Source organism: Vigna umbellata, chromosome 5 (genome assembly GCF_029865625.1).
Source record: "Vigna umbellata cultivar VRB3 chromosome 5, Vumbellata_1.0, whole genome shotgun sequence".
NCBI lineage: Eukaryota > Viridiplantae > Streptophyta > Magnoliopsida > Fabales > Fabaceae > Vigna > Vigna umbellata.
In genome coordinates, this window is record NC_142169.1 from 24691929 (window position 1) to 24713470 (window position 21542).

Consider the following 21542-nt stretch of genomic DNA (forward strand, 5'->3'; position numbering starts at 1 on the left):
TGTCACTGTGTTGGGTGGATTGGTGTGGCGTTGATTGGAAGAAAATATAAGCCAACGAAACTATGTATTTAATGGAACTATAACTAAATTGGAAAAAAATGAAAGTCATTTAATAATGTATTGGATGAGTGCCGCCAAGTTTTGCTAGGAGGGAGGTACATCTGGTAAAAGATGATCTTTCTTCCAACGAGGCCATTGTGGAAGACTGGAGCCACTTTACGAATTTTAGATTACTTATAAGTATTGATGTATATTATCTTAAAAACATTATTTAATTCATTACATGTTCATAAATAAACAATACTTACCTGACTCTTTTTCTTTATGATATACTATTTAATAATAAATATTTTTATCCTATTAAAACATAATGTTAAATAAAATAAACTTACATATTTTATTCGTTATTTTGTTAGTGTTTACTAATCCATAGTGTATAAGACGTAATTTCAACTTTTTACTTTAAAAATAATATTCTATACTTAATTACTGAATTCGGTTTATAATAAAGTATCATATACCAATTATTGTGTTATATACGTGTTTAAATGTTTTGACTTCACTGGATAACAAACAAATTCGTTTTTGTGTGTACTCTTTGATCTTGTTTTCATTTTTATGAAGAATTTTCATTGATTGGGTACCATATAACTATGAGTAATATCCGTTTTTTTAGTTAGATGTGAATATAAGAATAATTATGTATGCTATCCATATCCGTCTAAATACTTAAATACTTATTTCGTTTCCATTTAGTATTACTAAAGTACTCACAGAACAATTTATTAAGTAACCTTATATATATATTTATTTTTTCTTTCTCTACATATTTTTGTTTTCTTTTTTAATTGTTTAATTTGTTTTATATCAACAAAATTCATTAACATCTCCGGTGTATTTTTCATCTAATCACATATTTAATTATATATTTATTTTTTTTGTGCAATTTATTTAAATTAAGTATCAAATTATTTATAAGACACGTATATGATGTTTTTACTTCTTTTTAATATTTTTGTTGTTCACTTTTATAATGCGAAATACATTTTAATGGTTTTTATATAATTGTTTTTACTTTCTAAATAAATATAATAGTGTAATTTTATTTATGTAATTGTATAAAGAATTACATTTACTATAATATAATAATTTAATGTCAATGTGTGAATCTTGCTTATCATCCTCAAACACAAAGTTCAAAAGAAAAAAAATCTATCCTAAATGTTAATTATTATGCTTAATTAAAGAAAAAAGATCTATCCTAAATTTTAATTATTATGCTTAATTACTCTTAGTTTCTCACTTTGGAAAGTTTGAAATTGGTCTAAGCTTAACTTTTTCTTCAATTGCATCCCAATTTTTGAAATACTTAATTAGGTCCTTAAAACAGTTTACTAATAATGTTAACGCCACATGTCAATTTACAATTTTTTTAATTTTTTATAATTTCGTATAACCTTTTTATAATTTTATAATTTAGTTTTTGGAAAAAGATTTGTTGTCCATGTGTTAGGTTGCACGGTATAACATATGGCACCCAGGTGTTAGTGTCAATGCCAGTGTCATAATCTTGTACTGAATTGATTCTTATAGATTTTTTTTATATTCAATTTAGTTTTTATATTTCTTCAAAATGGAACAATATTATCTCTCTCTAAATTGAAATAAAATTTATTATTTGTATAAATGTTATACTAATAATGTTCAGTAAAAATGACGTTTTAAAACATGTAACATTATTGTATATCATTAATCTATATGTTTTTTTATAAGATTAAAACTACTATTTATATAAATATTATACTAATATTTTTATTAAAAATGACTTTTTAACATGTAACATTATTGTATATTTTTAATCCATATGTTTCTTTATAAAATTAACACTAATTAAGTACAATAAATTTGGTCTCAAATTACAGAGAGACAATATTGCTTTATTTTGAAAAAAATAGACCAAATTGAATCAAAGATACATGTATACTATAAAGACTAAATTGAGTACAAAAGAATGACATGTGAGAGTGTTCTTCCACATAGTACTCACTTGTCACAATGAGACTTGACACATGGACAATAAGTTTATTTACAAAAGATAAAAAAAAATTGACCAGTGACATGTTAATGTCATTAATAATTTTTTTTGAAAATGATCTAATTGAGTCAATTTTTCAAAAATTAAGATGTAATTGAAACAAAAAGCTAAGCGAAAGCTACCTAAAACTTTTCAACCAAAATAAAGACTAAATGAGTAATTAAACTTAATTATTATTAGTTTGATTCTTTTTTATGATGAATGGTTTTAAATGATAAGAAATGGTTTTAATCTTTCTTGCACAATAAAATGACATAACAAGTGTTTCAATCATTAACATGTTAGTGCTTAATCCTTTCATGATTTGTGAAATAAACCTAAATAGATTGAAAAACTAGGTTTCTAGTAATAATAATCGATTACATAAGTGATATACTCTGTTAGACTAATCCAAAACACTTAAAAGGCAAAACGCTATGTTATAATTGATTACATTAGTTACATAATCAATTAAAATAGAGAAAAAAACATAATTTGTTATACATATAACATAATTTGTTAAGAAAGACAAATGGATGACTAACAAGGTAAGTGGCTAAATAATCGATTATATAAGTTTCTTAATCGAGTAAACCAAAAAGAAAGGTCTAATCCATTATACAAATAATCTAGTCTATTAGGTTAGTTGAAAGAGGCAATTATAAGCATAAATGTCTAATTAATCAATTACATAAGTGCCTTAATCGATTAAAACAAAAATAAAAGCTTAATAGATTACGCTATTAACATAATTGATTAAACTGCGTGATGATTTGGTTTTTCTATATAAACTAGATTTGAGACTTGATTCTTTATAACGTTTTAATTGGAAAATACTAACATTCGCTCTGAGTTTTGAGTACAATTTTTCTTAAGAAGTGTTCTTGGAGAATTTCAACCTTAATTGGTGATCAAGCCATTAAGAATTCATTCAAGATCAAATGAACTTCATTTGGACTGATACATTTGCACTACATGAGTGTGTTCTAATCAGTTTATCATTCATTTGAGTGTTGTGGCGCCTGTGCTGGGTTAACCAGGTTAGAGATTGAGAGTTTCATCTCTTGCATTGGTGGAGAGTGAGTGTTTCCTCTCTTGTTTGTGTTGTATTCAGATTTGAGAGTGGTGAGGATAACAATTGAGTGTTTCATTGTATTCTCAAACTCATTTGATTTAATGGATTACCTCTCAACTCAGGTTGTTGGGAGAAGACTAGATGTAGGCTTGTGAGAAGTTAAACCAATATAAATCTTTGTGTGCTTTGATCTTTCTTTCATCTTTCTTTACTTGGTTGATTCATTTATCTTTGGCTATTGATTTCAAGATTCAAGAACTCTTTAAAAATTTGAAAAAGATTTTGAAAAAGGTTTAAATTCAATTCACACCCCTGTAAGGACTCCTAATTTTAACATGATCCAATGTGGTGTTCTTGGACTTAGCAGGCAAGAGAAGAAGAAAAAGCCTTTTGACAGAAGATGAAATTAGGTTTGGGCTAGTCCAACCCATTTCTGGCTCCTTGCACCACCTGGTTTCGTTCCACGCCTACCTTTTGGGTCTACTTTTATTTTACTTTGTGCACCTCTATATTCACCTCTATATTCAGTATCCGCATACCCCTTTTGTGTTTCATTATTGTTTTTGGGCTTGAATTTATTTTACTCGATGCACCTTAATATTCACTACACACCTTCCACTAATTGATCACTACGTTTTACTATTTTACATATATGTTGATTTTATTTTCTATATGGGTTTTATTTCTATTTTGGGATTTTATTTTATTTTAAAACAATTAGTTCTTAAACTTTCACCTCACTTGCTTTTTAACATCACACTTTCTCACACACCTTTTTTTTTCTAAATGATAAAAAATATAAAATTAAACTTTTTTCCCAAACAAACTATTTAAAGTCTTTTGCAGAGGTTAAATGTTAAATTAAATCTAAAGACTTGAAAAGACTTTTTCTTTTTCAAAAAAGACTTAGACGATGTAAGCTTTGAAGAAGAGTAACAACACAAAGGATTTAAAGAATTATCTATTTCTTTTCTTCAATGAGTCTTCTTTAAATAGTCATCTTTGAGAAACACCTGTTACTCGGATAATTGACCTTTTTAGGAGTAGGGACCTTAAGTACAAAGATATGTACTATTCTACGTGTTGAGAAGAACAACATTGCTTTAGTAGTGATAGTGTGTACGACTTGGACAAAACATAAAGTTTTAAGGAAACATTCCCAAAATGTCTTCATATCTCTTAACGCCTTTCTAATATTGTGTAGAGCTTTTGAACAAAGTTTGATATTGTTATTATCTGCAGAAATAAAGAGAACAAAGCACAGTAGACAAAGAGGTATAGTTCATAATGGATTTAATGTTCTATCATTAGATAACGTTTAGGCATGTCTCGTACTAAGCGTTTAACATAAGTATGTTCTTTTGAGTAGTATATGTTTTGATGATAAAATATATAACATTTAATACTCCTTGTCTTAGACTCACTTGTTTTTATCAAATATTGTTTAAGTTTTATAACTTCTTCTATAGATACATCATGGATAATTTGCTTACATATTTCAATGTTGTTTTTAGTAAACATATGCTTTAGACGCTTCACTCAATAAACCATATTTCTTTAATTATTGTATGTTAAACTTTAAAACATAAGTTGCTAGACAATTTAGTCTCTTTACAATTTTTTCTTAATACTTTTCTCAAAATAACTCAAAAATATTTTTCACTTCTTTCCTTTTTACTTAGTTTAATTTTTTTGCAAAAATATAAAAAATAGAAAATTTTCATAAATTAAAAAATATTAACATCTTCAAACAAATAGTCTTAAGAGCTACATGATCAATGGTTAAACATTACGAATGGAGATACGTATAATAAGACTAATCCTTGTCAGTTTCACTACTGAAAAATCAAATCAGTTTCCAAATAATTTTTCGAAGAACATAATCCTAATTTCTTAACGAGAATACCTAGTAATAAAATCAATTCTTATCAAACTGCAAAAATAAAAAAAAAATATTTTTGTTTCTTTTGAGTATTATTGTCTTATTATTATTTTTTTAAAAATGAAACATTTTTAAATTATACGTAATCGACTTCTAGACCTAAAATTCAACTTTCGTAGTGCATCGTTAACACCTTATTATGACCAGATAGATAATATATATATATATATATATATATATATATATATATATATATAACATCATTTATAATTAAATATTATGTTACAAGTGAAACAAAATTTAAAAATTTTATAAATAATTTTTTCTTATAAACATTATTATAATATAAAATTTATTCAAATGATACCAATTTCTCAGTTTGTATTTAATGTTATTAACATAATATTTCCTCATGCTTGATATTTTATTTTCTATGTCTTTGTACATATATTAAATAATATTCATATAAATAATTAAAATATATAAATGAATACTTTTTCTTATGTAAAGTTAGCAGTTTCATTACAACATTAATATTAATTATATTACAATTATCTATGACTGTTTATTTAAATATAGAATATTTGTTTATTTTTGCAAATGTAAGAATAGTCAGATGAAGTGGTATACATTAACATCCGGATAGAAAGAAAATAAAATATCTACTAATCGTAATGTACGATGTTAAATTAAATAATAAAGAATGATAACAACCTAGGATTTAAACTGAATATCTAAAGAAAAGAAGTGAAATAGAGTGTTGATAATGAAACAAATCTTTACAGTAATTTAAATAAATTTATTAATAATGGATAAATAATGAGAGTTTACAATAGATTAAAGATTGGGGCAATGATTAAGTTGGCGACAACAGCAGACATGATGTCCAGGATGTCCATCGTCGCAAATGTTAGTACCTGGACAGTACAGGTTTTTAGGAAGTGTCGCTTCGCATGGAGCATTGCAATCGTCGTTTGTTACACATGGTGATTCAACAAGGATACACGGGATGTGTTGACCTAACACTGCACACAAATAACTTCACATCATTTTCAATGAATTATGCTAAATTGCCCCAAACAAAGCATAAATCATGTTGCTAGGCTCACTCATTTTTTTAATTTCTATAAATTAGTTCTTAAATTTTCAGAAAATCAAAATTTATCTCGAAAATCATAATTAAATTGCTAGTTTCTTTAGTGATACAGTAAACAGATTTTGCACTAATGAATTAGGATCAAATATATCAGAATTAAAAATTTTAAGATAATATATTTATAAATTTTTGTAATTATATATTATTCTTATATATTTTATTTTTAATTTAAAATGAAACTTTCAACTCACTAACCTAAATGAATACGAATTCAAAATATAATGAAACAATATTTTGACAAAAAAAATGAAAAAGTGAAACAAGATTGGAACCTGTTGTTGAGATGAACATAAAAGCCATTACGAAAAAGATGCAAAGATGAGACCTTGTTGCTGCCATTTTGCTTAAGGTGTTGTTAAGAAGGAGAATGTGCATAAGCCTTTATAAGAGGGTTGTAGTGAGAAGAAAATAATATTAAAATATATATCAATGGCTATATTAAGTTACTCCATTAATTTACTTTTTAAATTTCCAATCCAAATGTTTGACTCTCTTTTATTTCCTTCTAAAGCCAAGTCACTTTTTTAGTAAGTTTTTATAATGTAAAAAATTTATAATTCAATACTTCCATAGCTTTCTTTTTTATTTACTTTTAAATGTAATTATAACATTTATAAAATAATATTTCATTAACTTAGTGACTTATTTAAGACATAATGTCTTAAAATTAAAATTCTTTGGCTTCATTTCAATATTAATGATTGAAACTTCTTACAAAATTTAAAGCTTTAAATTTAATATCTTTTCTATGCATTGGATATCTGTTATGCGATGAATTTTTCAATGTTTTGCTCTGTTCATTTAAGATTTTAGTGTAAATAGTTTTTATTTTTTTAAAGTAATTTTATAATTAAAAAAATATTAATTTTAAAAGATGTCAAATGAAAAAAAGAGAGAGGCTAAATTAAGAAAAGTTACTTAAATAGTAAATTAATAAAGTATTTATTTTAGTTTTAAAAAATTATTTAAATGGTAAAATTGGAAAACAATATGAAATAGAGGAATTTTATAATTAAAAAATAATTAAATTTAAAAAATTTCAAATGAAAAAAAGAACCAGTTACATTATAAGAAGACAGTTACTTAATAGTAAATTAATAGAATATTTATTTTAGTTTAAAAAATTTATTTAAAAGATAAAATTTGATTACAAACATCAAACAGAGGAGTTATCTTTATATATATTAGCGAAAATACAGACATTATGGAATTGTGTATTCGTATTTTTAAAATATTTAATATTCATTTGTATAGATATATTTTTGTAAAAAAAATTATATTAATTTTATTAAAAAGTATAATATACCTTTAAATATTTGTTTTTTAATTTCGTATAAAACATATCCTATATAATCTTTGTAATTTTAAAGAACTGAAAATAAAAAAGTATATTTTTAATATTTTCAAAATTGAAAATATACATATTTATAATTTTCGATTTATTATTAATATATTTTTGAATTTTATTTTTGATTTTGCTATGCTCTTTAAAGGCTTTGAAAATTGGATTATAAAAATTCTTTATGTTTCAGTAATCTTTTGGAGTTTATTCATCTATTCTTTAACATCACAGTAAACTTTCCAAATATAATGAAAACACATTATTATTATTATTATTATTATTATTATTATTATTATTATTAAGCTTAATCACTAATTCAGTAATTAGAAATTTAATTAAATAGTAAAATTAAATATTATTAAAAGAGTGAAAATAATAAATAAATTTACATACAAAATTCAAATAAAATAGTTTAATTATAATGACAAATATATTTAAAAATTATGACATTCAATATTTAAACTACTTTATATTTAAATAATATTATCAAACTTTTGACTCATTAAATAATATTTAATAAAAAGTAAAATTATTAAACCAATGATTAAGTATACTAAAAAGGAAAAAAATAAAAATAATAAATATGTACAAAAGAAAGTATGTCTTTATATATGATTATAAATATATATAATATACTATACTATAATATATATATATATATAGGGGTTTGCTAACGTGTACGCCTGTTTTTCAGTGGGTACATTTTAGCAATGTGTATCAGGTTTTAGTAGACAAAAATATCCTTATATAATATGGATTCTAAGTTTTAAGGTTAAGGGTATTTTAATAATTTTCATTCTCAAAACTAAAAAAAAAAAGAAATCTCCCAAACCCTTACTCACCTCTCTCATTCCTCTCAACCCTTTCTTTTTTCTCTTTCTCACTCCAATCTTTTCTTTGTCATCTTGTCATCCCTGTAGCCCCAATTGAAAAAATCAGAAACACTTGCTGTTAAACAATATTACAAAAAAATGATTTTATAATGAGTTTTCATCTTATAATTTTTGTCTTATCTAATTTTATCCAATTTTCACAAACATAAAGGAATTGGTAATTGACCTGGACAAAAATCAGAAATACTCGCTGTTAAACAATTTCTTACAAAAAATGATTTTATAATGAGTTTTTATTTTATAATTTTTGTCTTATCTAATTTTATCTAATTTTTACAAGCATAATGACATCAAAGGAATTGGTAATTGGCCTGGAAAAAAATCAGAAACACTCAGTTGTTAAACAATTTCTTACAAAAAATGACTTTATAATGAGTTTTCATTTTATAATTTTTGTCGTATATAATTTTATCTAATTTTCACAAGCATAATGACATCCGAAAGAATTGGTAATTGGCCTGGAGGGTTTTTTAGAGATGATGATTCAACAAATACAGATGATGAAATTAGAGAGGTTAATGAAGATGGTGAAATTGAAGAGATCTTGAACGAACCTTTGCCTTGAAGGTGATGACTCAACTCTTTACAAAGGAAAATTTTTTAAAGGCATGTGTTTCTGATTTTTTTCAATTGGGACTAGAGTAGGAATGACAGAGAAAAGGTTGGAGTGAGAGAGATGAAAGAGAAAGGATTGAAAGGAATGAGAGAGATGAGTAAGGGTTTGGGGGGTTTCTTTTTTTTTTTAAGTTTTGAGAATGAAAATTATTAAAATACCCTTAACCTTAAAACTTGGAATCCATAATATATAAGGGTATTTTTTTCTACTAAAATCCGGTACACATTGCTAAAATGTACCAACTGAAAAACAGACGTACGCGCGTTAGCAAACCCCATATATATATATATATATATACGAGTAATTTATTATTCTTAAGTTAAAATTACAATTAATTTAATTTACTGTTTTTAATTAATTAGTGGATCTTTAAAAATTATTTTTATTTTAATTAATGTGTTTTATTTTTAAAAAATAGAATTAATGCATGTTTTAAATCAAATCCATTTTCTCAAGTTACATTAATGGAATTATTGAAAATTCCTTAATTGTGTTATGAATGTATCCTATTTTAAGCATGAAATTATTTATTGCCAACAAATATAATGGATGAATTTTAATTATTTTTGGTGTTTAGTCTTTTATTTTTGCATTTGAATTTTCAATTAATTAAATTAATGTTTTTTTGAAAATAAGGATTTCATATACCAAAAAAGATGACATAAATAATTTATTTTTAACGCTTTTAATTTAATTTAGACAATAATTAAATTCAAAATAAAACAACATTTTACAATTAAGAATGATTGAAATTGTGCATTCCTTTAGAATAATTTTGAAATTTAATTTTTAATTAATACTATTTAAATGGTATATATTTAAAATAAATATAGTTGGAAAAGTTTTCATAATCTAAAGTTTACTATTAATAAAACCATCGAAAAGAGTTTAAATGAGTTATTTTAATAAAAACATTAAATAACAACTAAATTTATATATAACAGATAATTAGCTATAATATTAATTAAATTAGAAATAATTTAATATACTAAAAATTATTAGTATCTAAAGTAATATTTATTATTAATAAAAAAAATATAATTAGTGTGTGAATTAAAATTCAAAATATTAAATATTATAGTTTTACGTACTTATTATTATTACTAATTCTAAATTAATCTTTATTTTAAAATGGGTTAAATATGTTTTTGATCCCTTAACTTTCAGCGAAAATTGGAATTAGTCCCTCTTCAAAACTTTGGACTAATTTAGTCCCCAAACTTTAGAAATGTGTGAATTTAGTCCTTTTAACCAAATTTTGTTAACTTTATTTGATGTTTCAAACGCATTTCTTAGTGAACATTGAAGCAAAAATATGTGAAACGGTGTAAACAACTCAAATGCTATCATGAAACGCACTTGAAACATCAAATAAACCTAACAAAATTTAGTTAAAAGGACTAAATTCACACATTCCGAAAGTTTGGGGACTAAATTAGGCCAAAGTTTTGAAGAGGGACTAATTTCAATTTTCGCTGAAAGTTAAGGGACCAAAAACATATTTAACCCTTTTAAAATCTTGCTAGCAACGGTTAGAAATCAATTTAAACGCGAATTTATAAAATAATTATAAGTTTTATTTATTTTAATAATTATTTTGTTTAAATGAGTACAAGAATAAGATATGTACGTAAATATCGGATTGTTGTTCCATATAAATACAGATGACAAAGATCTAGAGCTAAATGAGTGTTCCTATCTGGTCCGACCCACCACGGGTTAGTGGATTAAACGAGTTGACTTACTAGCTTGTTAACTCACTTAATTATAATTTTTTTTAAAATAAAAAAAATTATAAATATTTTAATTAAAATCTAAATAAATTTCACTCTAAAAGGATGTTGAACTTCAAAGATAATTATAAAAAAATATCAGACAAGCCTAATTCAAAAACAAGGACAAAAGGCCGAATAAGTAAATTTTTAATATTGATAATTTTTTTATGACTTGTCTATCTATAATATCAGAGTCTTGAATACATAAATCTATTTTAAAATATATTTTAAAACCCGTTTAAAAAATATCCATATATATTTTAAAATCCATAAATATCCAATAATATATTTAAAAAAAATTATAAATTTTTAGAATAAAATCTAAATAAAATAAAATAAAATAAAAAAATAGTATAATAAAATAAATTTTGGTTTTAAATGCTCCTTGTTCAATATTTTTGTCTGAACATTTGTTATCAAACAGCATAAAAATCTATTTATGGTGGTAGGTAAAACATCATCATGAAGAGAACTAGTCAAAGAATGATTCGCAGTACCCAGAAAAATGAAAAGAGGAGAAAGGTAAGTGTTATATAGTGATATTTCTAGCTTGATATCCGCAATTGGCTGCCTAAGTATGTATGTATACCAAAGTCACATTTTTACGATGTTAAACGTATCAAAGTAATATTTCTATCACTATTAATAACGAGTACTTATTTCTTTAACTATTTTTAACTAATTTTTTTTTATAGTTTTTATTCAAATAGACAACTATTTTTTTTCATGATTTGTAAACATGTTAACTTATATAAGTTGTTTATTTTTATTTTTAAAATTGGGATTTTTTAAGTAAAAGACTTTTATATATAAAGCCTAAAAAATAATCTTAAAAAATCTCATCAACATGCATGTTGGTCTCGTTCTTGTGTCAATAACATAATATGGAGTTATATATGTATATCAAATTTGAATACATAAATTGTCTGTAATGGGTACATAAAAATGAAGATTTATATCAATACAAATGACATGCTCATGAATGATAATTGATCTACCTATATGACTATTTTTTGAAGCTCTATTCCTTTAGATAGTAACACATTTATTGTGATAAATTTCAATGAAGGTGAATTGCAGAGCAAAATCAATAGAGGTGAAGGACGTGTGCATCAATGGAGGTGAACGAATAAAAAAAATCGTGTAAGTGAGTGAGAATGAAAAAGAGAAGAGAAAAGGGGGAGAGAAAAGAGAAATTTTGACCTTATTTCATCAAAGAGTATACTGATGAACGATGATCAATCGATAAATTCATGAGTAATGAACATTTACCAAATAATCATGATTCGTGGTAAAACGTGATTTTCTTATAATGACAAGACAAGATAATTGTCACATCACATAGTTAATAGAAAAATCTATCAACAAAAGACTCAATTGAAAAAAAATTACATCTTTGAAAACACAATAGACTACAAAAATTTAATAGGACTCAATTTAAAGTTTCCAACTTTATGAGGGACTTAAAACTTTATTAAACCTACTTTTAATATGTATTTACATTACCATAAGTTAAGTTAACACTATTTTATATGCTATAAATATGTATTACTTTGTGATAGAGAATAAGAACCATAAATTTTATTAATCCAATGGCCAAATTTAAAGATCATAAATATTCTCACTCACGATTTTCCTTTGACTTTCTCTATAAATCTCACTAACACATCTCTTTCATTCAGACTCATCTTATGCTCATCTCCTTCATTCATAATACATAACAAAAAAACATGTATTACCGACAGTCAAAATATGTCAAAAATGTCATCTATAACAATTTTTTTATGGATATTCGACGGATCGAAAGTCGTCGGTAAAAGTGCAATCGAAAACATTTATTGATGAAAATTTATATTTGTTGGTAATTACTAAAAGAAAAATATGTTGGTAAACATCGCGATCTGGTTCATTTTCTTCTTTCTCCCTCCTTCCTCTTCCACCAATTTTCATATTCATCATTTATACAACCTTTAAGCATTCTTTTGAGTAGGGATACCTTTGTTTAAAAGTTTTTGTTTCTTCCCATGCCTTACGCTAGCTCTAGACCATAGTCTTAAGGGAAAGCTTAAACTCGTTATTGGCCTTCTCAAGCTTGGCCAACTCGATAGTTCAGCCAACTTAGCAATGACAACAAAATTGACAGAGAAATTCTTCACTAAAAATTCTTTCCACCTCTCTCCCAAAATCATGGAAGAAGGTGTGGGTGTTGCTGGCCTTCACGCTTCGGATTGGTGATAAATGTGGTTGGAGATCATTGATGGTGAGCTTGCATTTGGAGAACAAGAGGTTTTGAATGGGCTAACTGTCGGCCTGGGCTTGGGCACGATCCTGGGAGAGAAGTTTTGGGAAGTCAGAGATTTTGGTGGAGAATTGGACGTCGTAGGCTTCAATGTTTGGGTAAGACTACACAAACTTGGAGATGACACATTCGTTATCATCAAGGAAGACGGTGCACCCTTGGTGGTTGAGTATAGCCTAGAGAAGGGACTCATGTGGGAGATTGATGAAGACTCTGGAATTTAGGGCACGAAGTGAGAATGAGGGCTTTGGAGAGGGCAAAAAGCTTTACGAAGGACATGTGCTTGGCGGAGATGTTGGAGGTTGCAACGTATTGGAGAAGCGCTTTGTAGATAGAGGGCAAAAGAGGACACTTTCTTCACTGCGGGACAATATTGTTCGTCGGGTTAACACTCAGCTCCTTAGTTTCTTTCTACATTGGTGGTCTTGTGGTTTGGATGTGAAGAGAAGATGAAGATTAAGAGGCTTGACTTCTCATGTATCTAGATAAAGGTTTGGGCAAACAAATTGTTGTTCTTTTTATCGACGAACAAAGTCCTCACTAATAAGCATTTTAAATTATTGATGAATTTTATCGATAGATTTTAAGATTTGTAAGTATTGATGGATTTAACTGACGAACAAATTTGTCGATAAATGAAACATGTATTATTAACAAGTTTATTTCTATTGATAAAATTTTGTCAGTAATTATAAATTTTTTTGAAGTGATAATATCCTTCTTTTACTACTTTTTGGTGAAAAGAACGTTACGAAGAAGAAGAACGTTATAGAGAAGAACGTTACGAAGAAGAAGAAGAACGTTACAAAGAAGAAGAAGAATGTTACGAAGAAGAAGAACGTTACGAAGAAAAAGAAGAAGAAGAAGAAGAAGAATAAGAAGGTTACGAAGAAGAAGAAGAAGGTTACAAAGAAAAAGAAGAAGAAGAAGAAGGTTACAAAGAAAAAGAAGAAGAAAAAGAAGAAGAAAAAGAAGAAGAAGAAGAAGAAGAAGAAGAAGGTTACGAAGAAGAAGAAGAAGATTTTTTGTAGTAATAAACAGTTGCAAATATGAGGACCCACTTGAGATTTTCATATAAATATGAGGATCATACGAGGGTTTAAACCAACAATAGTGATACCTGAATTATATCCATATAAGGGGTATTTATTTGGAAGTGGTGTCACTCAGTTGCAAATATGAGGACCCACTTGAGATTTTCATACAAATATGAGGACCATACGAGGGTTTAAACCAACAATAGTTATACCTGAATTATACCCATATAAGGGGTATTTAGTTGGAAGTGGTACTCCCATGTGTGAGTTTGACTCATATCTCATTGTTATTGAATCTTTTCACCCTTGAAAGACCAATTGGTGATATTAGATCTAAATTCATCATGTAACTAATTCAGAAATTTATATGGAGGAAGAATCCTATGTACGAGGATCCATTCTTTCAATAGTCTTCTTAATAGGTGTTTCATACAAGCATGTCCTTCTAATAAAATGTTATAGTATAAGTAAAGGTTATTGTTGAGGTACTCGTAGTTAGAATGCTTCAACTTAAGAGGAAATATACTAATTTGGAAGGGACTTAGGGGAATTTTTGGAAATTCAAGAATAGTCTAAGTTTTATATTAATTGTAGAAATAAAAAAGTTGAGCAACATAAAAGGAAAATAACTCATAAAATTGTTATCTTATGATTTTGAATTTAAAGTGATTATCAATTCTTTAGAAAGTATGGTGTAGGTCTCTTTGTTGTTGAATCTTTAGAATAAATCTCTCTATCCATCAATATGAACAGGAGAAGAGCGTAATCATGTTGTGCAATATGAAAAAGTTGCAACTTGGTGCTCCTCAGAGAAAAAATTGTTCTTCTAAATTTTAAATTTTTCAGGTTAAAAATTGAATGTCTCATGGAAGAGCCTGGAAGTACTCGAATGTGGTGTTTAAATTAGTTGTATAAAATATTGGAAGTTTGTGTTTAATTTTATGTAATATAAGAGTGTATGTGTCCAACAGTTTATAGAGGTTTATATAGTATATATTTTAGTTTGAGTATGATCTCTTAAATGTTTTTATATTCAAAGTTTTCATGTTTTATAAGTCTAAGTGTACATGTCTAGGTAACATCCTTAATGATAGTTCGAAGTTTGCATTTATTGGTTGGTAATGTAAACCAAAAAAAATGCATGCATATATTAACAATTTATCAATTCTTGATATTAGTACGTACTAAATGTAAAAAATAAAAATTAAATATAATTTGAATTTAAAATTTTTGAGCATGTGTTATTTTATCAGGAAATTTGTTATCAAACTGCCGTATCAACATTAAAAAAACGTAAATTTAACCAAATAAAAATGTATTTATCGTATGTTAGGTAAAGCATCAATCGTAGAAAATTGGTCAAACTAAAAATGACTCTGGTCAAGGTACCACCAACACGGCGACACAGTTCAAAGCATTTAGAAAATATGTGAGATATGTACGCATTCAAAAAGGAAAAAAGGTGAGATGTACACGAACAAAATAGTTCAAAATTTTTCCAAATTGAAAAAGATAGTCGCAGTTTTACACTGCGGCAAAATGCACGAACCAAAATGTTCGTGAGGTGGATCGAAAACGATTTTCACATCACTTGGTTTGAGTTCCATGGCTATAAATATACATTGTAATGCTTCTTGATTTACCGAACCACATTCCACAACAATACCAAAAGCATTCCCAAGAACCATGGCTTCTCATTTCTCCTTCACTCTCAGTCACACCATTCCTGCATCACGTGCCAGACCTGCTTCTAAATCCTTTCACTCTCTTAGCTTTTACCTTCGATCATCGTATGGTATTTTCAAGGGTACGTCAAGTATCTATGTTTTCTTTTAACCCTATGATTTGTTTTACTTTGCTTTTCTTCACTTCCATTAGTTAAAGTACAATTAAACTCACTGTATATCGAAGTATATCGAAGTATGGCCTGGTGCATGGTTCCTGATGGACCACCCAATTATTTATGTGGAAGTCAACCTTTATAATTACGATGTGAACTTTGTCAAAGTAGGTTTTACACTATAGGCATGATGAAGACATGTCACTGATATCACTCTTTTCTTTCTACCAATTGTTCTTGAAGTCAAGGCTCCCTGTCACCAAAATTTGGATGAATTAGGCTGGAATTAAACAGAAGAGGTACAATAAAAAGAGTAAACATAACGCGATGAAAAGACAATGTGAGGAAAAAAATAACCATACGAGAAAACGGATGAATATTTATTATTTTTTATTATGAGTTTTCTGTGCTTCTTGTCATAAATTCAGTAATACTGTTATTAGTGTAGTAAAACACACCTTTAATTCAAATAGATACTACTGATAGAATATCTCTTCAAATTTCCAACAGGTATTCGTCCTCCCCACCTATTCACAGAAAGCAAAGATATGTGTGGATTTCAACCAATACGCTCTCGGACTCTAGGTGATGTTACCAATATCATCACATAATATGAAATCATTGGGTTGAAATAAGTTAACTTAATTAGTAACCATGTTTATTCTATACTGTATAAAACACTAATAAAGTTATTTTATTTAGCAGAAATTGTTACTGAAGTGTCTCGGGATAATATCTCGAAGGATGATAATGTCGACGTGGAAGTTCCTAACCAGGTATGTTTCTCTATTTGATTTGCATCCATCACATTTTGACATCTGATAATGAAATATTTTTATAGGAGATACAGAAGAAAATAAAAATGGTAAAATTAATATTGGATTCGAAGGAAGATGGAGAAATAACAATATCAGCATATGACACGGCATGGGTTGGTCTGGTGAAAAATGTTGGGGACACGAATTCTCCTCAGTTCCCCTCCTGTCTTGAATGGATTGCGAATAATCAGCTGCATGATGGTTCCTGGGGAGATGCTGAATTATTCATTGCCCATGATCGTATTCTTAACACGTTAGCTTGTGTGGTAGCATTAAGATCATGGAACATGCACCCTCAGAAGTGTGAGAAGGGTAATTTTACCTTCATGAATTTCATTGTTGCTTTCTAGAATTTCCTTTTTTCCGACTATTTCACTGTTTTATTTAGAAAGAATAAAAAGGTGAGAGAAGTCTACAAAATATATATTCTGATTGCGACATTATGGTACAACATATGGATTCATATGTAACAGGAATGCAGTTTTTTAAGGAGAATTTGTACAAGCTTCAGGATGAAAATCCAGAACACATGCCGATCGGGTTTGAAGTTACTTTCCCTTCTCTTCTCGATTTAGCTAGATGTTTGGATGTTGAAGTGCCAGATGACTCTCCTATCTTGAAAAACATCCTTGCAATGAGAGACCTGAAGCTTAAAAAGTATAAATCAATTCTTCTGACCTTTGATGCAATATTGATGTTTTCATGCATTTTTTTTTCTAGTTTTACTTGTATATGTAGAAGTAGTGATTTTGTTGTTAGTTGACTCTAATATTTGACTTGCATAAATGTGTGGGATAGAATACCAAGAGAGATTCTGCACAAAGTGCCTACAACACTGCTCCATAGTTTGGAGGGAATGCAAAACTTGGACTGGAAACAGCTACTGAAGTTGCAGTGCCAAGATGGGTCATTCTTATTCTCTCCATCCTCCACAGCTTATGCTCTCATACAAACTAAGAATGAAAGTGCTCACAAATACCTGGATAAAACACTCCAGAAGTTCAATGGGGGAGGTAAACTTTTCTTCTTTAATTATGAAAAAAAGAAAATTTTCATTTTGTTTTAACACTTTCTTTTTTAATACAGTAATTTCCAATGTTTACTTCTTTTTTTCCTCTAATTAAAAATATCAAAATAAGAATTATTTTTATTAAGTTATCTTTATTAGCTAGATTGACAAGAAAAAGCAGAGAAAAATTAGCGAGTTAAGTCGAATAATCATAATATTTATGTGTTTTACATGCAGTTCCTAATGTCTACCCGGTGGATTTGTTTGAACACACATGGATCTTCGACAGACTTGATCGTCTTGGAATTTCAAGATATTTTCAGTCAGAAATCAAAGATTGTGTGACCTATGTTTCAAGGTGTGTGAGATGTACTAGTACCAGTATAATTAAGAAATTAAAATTAAACGGTATTTTACAATCGTGATATACTAAATATTGTGCTACAATAATTTATCATATTTAATTACTTATTTTTTATTTAGAATAAATAGGATAAATGTGAGGAAAGAAAAGGAGCTTTTTTTTGTGCATAGTTAATCACAAGACAAGTTTTCAGATACTGGAGTGAGAAGGGTATTTGCTGGGCAAGGAATTCAGAGGTTCAAGATATAGATGACACAGCAATGGGATTCAGACTTCTAAGGTTACATGGCCACCAAGTTTCATCCAGTGAGTTATTATTTCTGTACTACAAAGTCAAATATATCTCTTAGTATACCTTCAGTTTGCACCTATCTTTCTTATTCCCAACTACACTGCTTTAATTTTTGATTCAAATTTTGGTAGGTGTGTTTGAGCACTTCAAGAAAAATGGCGAATTCTTCTGTTTTTCTGGACAGTCAAACCAAGCTGTGACAGGGATGTTCAATCTCTACCGAGCATCTCAATTACTATTTCAAGGAGAGGAGATTCTTGAGGATGCCAAGAACTTCTCAACCAAATTTTTAACTGAGAAACGTAAAGCAAATCAGCTCCTAGATAAATGGATCATTACCAAAGATTTACCTGGCGAGGTGTGTTAGAAATATTTATTTCATGATTATATATGACCATATAAAGTAATTGTATATAATTATTTAATCATAAATGATTGTTTTATAATTTTAATAAATTTGTTAGACATGTGGGTTATGCGATTTTACTTTTGCCCCCACAGGTGAGTTATGCTCTGGACGTCCCCTGGTATGCTAGTCTGCCAAGAGTGGAGACAAGATTTTACCTTGAACAATATGGTGGTAGCAGTGACGTTTGGATTGGCAAGACCCTTTATAGGTAACAACCTTGTAATCCTATTATTCTATAGTCTTGTAATAATACTAATATAATTAAACAAAACATGCATCATTAAAAAAATATCAAATATAACTATCAATTTTGTTACCTTTTGGTCAAATGACTATGGAGTCTATGGTTAGGTACTAAATACTACTCATTTGTCAATAGTCAAGAGCATTGAATCCCACTATCACTTTCAGCAAATATAATCTTTAATGAACATGTTAATATACTTATTCTTATATCTTCCCTTAATTATGTATCTAATATTATCTTCTTTTTTTATATATGTATATTGTTTATCGTTTCTTTCCCTTTTTCTCTTTTCAGTGTCTACTCTTCACATTTTATAATCTTTTTATTACATAAATGAAAATTTTCTTACCTTATAACCCAACCTTTTAATGTAGACATAAATAGTTTATGATAAAATAATATGCAGTCTTTAACAAGTGATCTAAAATTCCCATTTTTTAAGTCAAAAGTTGAATTTAAACACAATACTCTATGATTCAAACTGCTGTATTTTTCTTCATAAACGAATGCACTTAAATGTGTCAAATACATAATTTTGTTGTTATATCATAAGTCATCATATCACTTTTATCTCTTAATTTCTCTTTTTCATACATCGTAAAACAGACCAAAAAAACATACGATAAATTCTAAGCCTGATACCTTAACATAACCAAACACAACAGACAAATTCATTCGTTTCAAATGATGAAATGAAAACCAACAAATCTGCAGATGGATTAATTAACTTCACCAGAGATTTGTTATAAATTACTGTTCAAACGATCCCTCAAAGTCAGCAATCATATTTGTCATCATGTCCATAAATAATTTTCTGAATTAAATGTCCGAGACAGTTTAAAGCATAACTTCTTCTTTAACAGGATGCCCTTCGTGAACAATGATGTTTATCTCGAGCTTGCAAAATTGGACTACAGCATCTGTCAAGCAGTGCATTGTGCAGAATGGGAAAAAGTCCAAAGGTGAGTGTATAATCAACCAGAAAACACTCCATTACATTGTATTCTACTAATGAATTTGAAAAATTGAGATAACAGCCAAATGAATTCCAATATTTGCAACGGCATTGTATATTAGGTGGTACTCGGACGCAGGGCTAGAGAGATTTGGATTGAGCAAACAAAGTCTACAACTTGCTTACTTTATAGCAGCAGCCAGCATATTTGAACCTGAGAGGTCTCGAGAGAGATTTGCATGGGCTAAAACTGCAGCATTACTCGAGACACTTGGGTCCTTCATAAAGGATGAACAAACTAGGAATGCTTTTGTAGATTTGTTCAACAACAGCATAAACGGACGAAACTTCTCCAACAAGTAATTAACCAAACTTCTCATTCATTGTTTGTCCTATATATATATCACATAGCTATTGTGCATGCTCGTCTGCTATGTTTTTCATTAATTTTGTGTTCCTTATGTTGCGCACAACTTCGTGCTTGTTAGAAGATAAATATATGTTGGAATAATAAGGATGGTGATGTAACAAAACATGTGTTCAACGTGTGTTGCAGGAAGTTGAACAAGAAGAAGAAGAAAGAGGAAGAACTCCTGGAGATTTTGCTGACAAACCTTGATTACCTTGGGCTCGAAATGCTTCGTAGTCATGGTCGTGAATTATCACATTATTTGAATCAAGCAGTGAGTGGAAACCCTTTCTAATGCACTTTCTGACAAATATCAGAAAATGAAAACGAAGTGTAACATCATTACTGATAAAGTGGAATATGAAACAGAAAATGTTTTCTTAGATTAACAAATTATTTAAAATTTCTAAGATGTTTTATAAAATGATCAGTGGCAGGGTTGGCTATCAAGTTGGCAGAACGAAGGGAACAGCTTCGAAAGAGAAGCTGAGCTGATTGTGCAAATCATAAATGTAATGGCTGGCTATTGGTCAGAAGAACTGCGGCTGAATCCACAGTACCAGAGGTTGCTCCAAACCACTAATAGAGTCTGCCATGGCCTCCGTAGTTATCAAATCAGCAAGGTCAGTAACAAAAATTGGAAATCATTTTGTATATTTGAATAATCTTATGCTTAGATTAGGTTCCAGACCCTGAATTTTCCTACATCTGCAATCATTGTCAGGCACATGATAGTGGCAGCAACAAGAGGATAACCTGCATGACTACCCCTCAAATAGAATCAGACATGCGAGAACTTGTGCAATTGGTGCTCCAAAATTCCTCAGATGGTGTGCACACCAATGTGAATAATTCATTCCTCACAGTGGCCAAGGGCTTCTACTACGGAGCATATTGTGACCCAGAGACCATAAACTCTCACATCCAGAAAGTGCTCTTTGAAAAAGTGATGTAAATCAGTAAAAATGTATATAGGAAGTGCCACTGTTCATAATGTTATTTTCCCTTTTAGCTCCCTTGGAATAAGTGTGCTGAAACTGTTATCTTTTG

General features: G+C 28.3%; 1 protein-coding gene and 1 pseudogene across 1 annotated transcript; one reads left to right on the forward strand and one right to left on the reverse strand.

Annotated features, from left to right (window-relative positions):
• Positions 1-12931: 12931 nt before the first annotated feature.
• On the reverse strand, positions 12932-15837 carry LOC148197985 (protein IRX15-LIKE-like; annotated as a pseudogene).
• Positions 15836-21542, forward strand: LOC124840706 (ent-copalyl diphosphate synthase 1-like). The gene is made up of 15 exons (XM_088115694.1): positions 15836-15956; positions 16500-16574; positions 16695-16765; positions 16834-17119; positions 17281-17464; positions 17606-17820; positions 18054-18174; positions 18374-18486; positions 18604-18830; positions 18974-19089; positions 19992-20090; positions 20206-20442; positions 20640-20766; positions 20924-21115; positions 21217-21542. The coding sequence occupies exons 1-15, from the start codon at positions 15836-15838 to the stop codon at positions 21445-21447; spliced, it is 2415 nt and encodes an 804-aa protein (XP_087971820.1). The 3' UTR covers positions 21448-21542.